The sequence below is a fragment of the Castanea sativa genome, chromosome 6 (assembly GCF_040712315.1).
Source record: "Castanea sativa cultivar Marrone di Chiusa Pesio chromosome 6, ASM4071231v1".
Classification (NCBI taxonomy): domain Eukaryota; kingdom Viridiplantae; phylum Streptophyta; class Magnoliopsida; order Fagales; family Fagaceae; genus Castanea; species Castanea sativa.
The window spans coordinates 61982026-61986299 of NC_134018.1; the positions used below are offsets into that span (position 1 = coordinate 61982026).

A 4274-nucleotide genomic window follows, 5' to 3' on the forward strand; every position below is an offset into this window, starting at 1 on the left:
ATCTTACATGTAATAAGGGTATAATAGTCAATTTATATAAATTACATTTTCCATCCTCCCACTTTTTCACCCCTCCAACCGAACACACAAGAGAGAAAACTAAATATTTTTCATCTTCTCACTTTTCTATCCTCTCACAATTTTTCATCCTCCCACTTTTCCACTCCTCCAACTGAACAGACCCTCAGGTTGCGGATAGCCTAGATTTTTAGTTCTAATTAAGTTTATTCAAGTAAAGATTAATCTTTTTGTAGTTTGAATTATATGGTATCTTTTTTATAAACTAACTTTCTAATTTAGTTATATTTGTAACATAATCACTTTACTATAATCAATGAGTCAGCAAATTCTAAGTCAAATAACACACCCTTTTTCTTATAAGAAAAGGGTGAATGTGAGTTTAATAGTTTATAAGTTCAAAATATATTGAAAAAGTATTCATATATTGAATTCTGAAAACGAGGTTTGTTTGTGGGCGTATATCTAGCTAGTTTTGGGTTTAAATTACATTACTTGGTTCTCTTTACATTTGTTTTTCTCTTGATCAAATAAATAAATAAATAAAGGTATTAATAGGCACTAGAAAGTGTCCATTAATAACAACTTTTTTTGCAACTTTATGGTAGCTTTTTGCAATTTTTGATAATTCTTTATTTTTTTTAGTAATTTTTTTGATAATTTTTTCATACTTTTTAAGTAAAACTCATAAAATGAAACATTAACAAGCACCCAACAATACTTATTAACATTTCCCATAAATAAATAAGTTTCTCTTTATTCACCAAGAGAAAAAGGTTTTTTTTTTTTCTTTTTTGTTTCTTGGGAAAACAACAAACAGAGGCTTGTACTTTTCTTTCTTTTTTTTTTTCCTCCCCCTACGTGGAGGTGGAGGCATAATTGGTTGGTTGAAATCATTTTATTCTCTCCTAAAAATTTAAAACTTTTCCATTTTGGAATTTCTTTTCTTGTTATTGATATAATTTTCCTTTTTCTAGTTTCCGTTGACCAATACATTAATAACGTATCCATATCTACGACCCAAGCATGCACACACACGTGAACATGAGTGTACACAAATTCTCTTTTGTGCACACAAACACTGCGTATGGGTTGTTTTTTTTATTTTTTTAATACCCACTAAGTGTGGATTTAGGAACAAATATAAATTATAAATTATTTTACTATTTAACTTATTTTTGCTACTATTCATAGTTTTATTGAACTTTTTGATACTATTTATAGACCCACTGTACTATTTCAACTAACTTTTATCTTTATTTATAATACTTTCAGCAATAATTTTCATTTTAAAGTTCAGTAAAATAAACGATATTTAAACACACATCACATATAAAAGTATAACTATGAGAAGAATTTTATGCCCGTTGGAAAATTGAATTAATATTCATTGATACCAATATCTTTTTGACCATCATGTCTTCACACCTCAACTCTTTCTTCTTGATTCTTTGCTACTTAATTAAATACTAAACCCTTTTTAGAATAGTGGAGTCAAAATAATTTTTTTCAAATCTATGCCACTGCAGTCGATGATTTATTTGTTTCTCCTGTATATGTTTCTCTGAGCGTGGATTTTGTTTTAGTTTCTATGTATTTTCGTTTCATTTTGAGTGAATGTTTTGCATTCCAAATTGTCTGCAGCCAGGTTAGGTATGGCCACCACATACAAACCAAAGAACATCCTCATTACTGGAGCAGCTGGCTTCATTGCCTCCCATCTCTGCAATCGGCTTGTCCAAAACTACCCAGATTACAAGATTGTTGTCGTTGACAAGCTTGACTACTGCTCAAACTTGAAGAACATTCTTCCTTCAAAATCAGCCCAAAACTTCAAGTTCATCAAGGGAGACATTGCCACTGCTGACCTTGTCAACTACATTCTCCTCTCTGAGTCCATTGACACCATCATGCACTTTGCAGCACAAACTCATGTTGACAACTCTTTTGGCAACAGCTTCGAGTTCACAAAGAACAACATCTATGGCACTCATGTCCTTCTCGAGGCTTGCAAAGTCACTGGTCAAATCAAGAGGTTCATCCATGTGAGCACTGATGAGGTTTATGGGGAGACAGATGAGGATGCTGTCATGGGAAACATTGAGGCTTCTCAACTCCTTCCAACAAACCCTTATTCTGCTACTAAAGCTGGGGCCGAAATGCTTGTCATGGCATATGGGAGATCATATGGATTGCCTGTGATCACTACTAGAGGTAACAATGTTTATGGGCCTAACCAATTCCCTGAAAAGTTGATTCCAAAATTCATTCTTTTGGCCATGAAGGGACAGCCTCTACCAATTCATGGGGATGGTTCTAATGTGAGGAGCTATCTCTACTGTGAAGATGTTGCTGAAGCATTTGAAACCATTCTCCACAGGGGTGAAGTTGGCCATGTTTACAACATTGGCACACAGAAAGAAAGAAGAGTGATTGATGTGGCTAAGGAAATTTGCCAACTTTTCTCTTTGAACCCTGAAACCCATATTAAGTATGTGGAGAATAGGCCTTTTAATGACCAAAGATACTTCTTGGATGTTCAGAAGTTGAAGACTTTGGGATGGTTTGAACGTACTTCATGGGAAGAGGGTCTAAAAAAGACCATAGAATGGTATCTCAACAATTCTGACTGGTGGGGTGATGTTTCTGGAGCATTGCTTCCTCATCCAAAAATGCTAATGGTGCCTAGAATTGAAAGAAAGTGTGATGGGCCTCATAACAGAAATTCTGCTTCCTCTTTTGTGGCAAACAATTCTATTGCGAACGGAATGGTAGTCCGAAGTCCAAGGAACAACCCCTCTACTCAGAAGGGAGGTCTGAAGTTTTTGATTTATGGTAGAACAGGTTACCTTGGGGGTCTTCTTGGGCAACTTTGTGAGAAGCAAGGGATACAGTTTGTGTATGGGAAGGGACGTTTAGAGGAACGGTCACAACTCTTGCAAGAAATTCAGACTGTTAAACCAACCCATGTTTTCAATGCTGCTGGATTGACCGGCAGGCCTAATGCAGATTGGTGTGAGAGTCATAAAGTTGAGACAATTCGGACCAATGTGGTTGGTACATTAAACTTGGCAGATGTCTGCAGAGAACATGGCCTCCTAATGATGAATTATGGTAGTGGCTGTATTTTTGAATTTGATGCAGAACATCCAATGGGGTCAGGAATTGGGTTTAAGGAGGAAGAGAAGCCTAATTACACTGGCTCTTTCTATTCCAAATCCAAAGCTGTGGTAAGTTCTTTCACTGCCCATTTTGATTGCCATTCCACTTTGAGAATTTCTTGATATATAGTAATGTTTTTATTTTTCATTTTGTTGCCAGGCTGAAGATCTTTTGAATGAATATGACAATGTTTGCACCCTCAGAGCCCGAATGCCAATATCGTCCGATCTGAGCCACCCCCGGAACTTTGTCCGAAAGATTACACAATATGAGAAAGTAGTTGACATTCCAAACAGCATGACTGTGTTGGATGAGCTGCTGCCCATGTCAATTGAGTTGGCCAAAAGGAACCGCAGGGGCATTTGGAACTTCACAAACCCTGGTGTTGTGAGTCATAATGAGGTTCTGGAGCTGTACAAGAACTATATTGACCCTAATTTCAAGTGGGTTAACTTTACATTGGAAGAACAAGCCAAAGTTCTTGTTGCACCTCGAAGCAACAATGAAATGGATGCATCTAAGTTGAAGAAAGAATTCCCTGAGCTGTTGTCAATCAAGGACTCCCTGATTAAATACATCTTTGAACCCAACAAGAAAAGCATTGCTGGTGCAGTGGCAAAATAAGCATTTCATGAACCTCGGCCAATGGACAGATCCAACAGATTTTGGTTTACTTTCATCTTGTTTGCATATAGCCATATTTCATTACCTTTCACTTGTAGCAGTTTCTTTTTGTTGTTATTTGCAGGAATAATTCCACTCAGTGGTATTGTTTGTTTAGTTTGAATATATTGTTAGGAGCTTTTTGAGACAGCTTCAGTATATCTAAATGTACTGTCTACTCATGGCTATGAAATATTTGAATCTTAAGGTTGGTTTGGATTGCACTTATTTCGCTTAAAATTGAAAACTAAAAATACTGTAACAAATTAATTTTTAAATATGTAGATAATGTCGTGGAATCAATTTTTAATAAAAGTTTATGAAAAAAGAAGTTTGTGGGTTTCGTAAATAGTGTACAGGATCCATTAAAAATGTGTTTCAGCGCTGAAACGTGCTTCAAAAAAAAAAAAAAAAAATGCTAGACGCAAGAC

At 35.7% G+C, this 4274-nt stretch overlaps 1 protein-coding gene across 1 annotated transcript; it reads left to right on the top strand.

The window, feature by feature from the left end:
• The first annotated feature begins 1673 nt into the window (after window positions 1-1673).
• Window positions 1674-3848, top strand: LOC142641747 (trifunctional UDP-glucose 4,6-dehydratase/UDP-4-keto-6-deoxy-D-glucose 3,5-epimerase/UDP-4-keto-L-rhamnose-reductase RHM1-like). Its single transcript, XM_075816231.1, has 2 exons — window positions 1674-3248; window positions 3340-3848. The coding sequence occupies exons 1-2, from the start codon at window positions 1674-1676 to the stop codon at window positions 3802-3804; spliced, it is 2040 nt and encodes a 679-aa protein (XP_075672346.1). The 3' UTR covers window positions 3805-3848.
• Window positions 3849-4274: the final 426 nt, after the last annotated feature.

What these genes read in the sequence shown, in the direction of transcription:
- LOC142641747 (XM_075816231.1), top strand. Translation starts at nt 1,674, where the DNA reads ATGGCCACCACATACAAACCAAAGAACATCCTCATTACTGGAGCAGCT. An exon ending in ATTCCAAATCCAAAGCTGTG is followed by an intron (nt 3,249 to 3,339) that starts GTAAGTTCTTTC and finishes TTTTGTTGCCAG; the next exon opens with GCTGAAGATCTTTTGAATGA.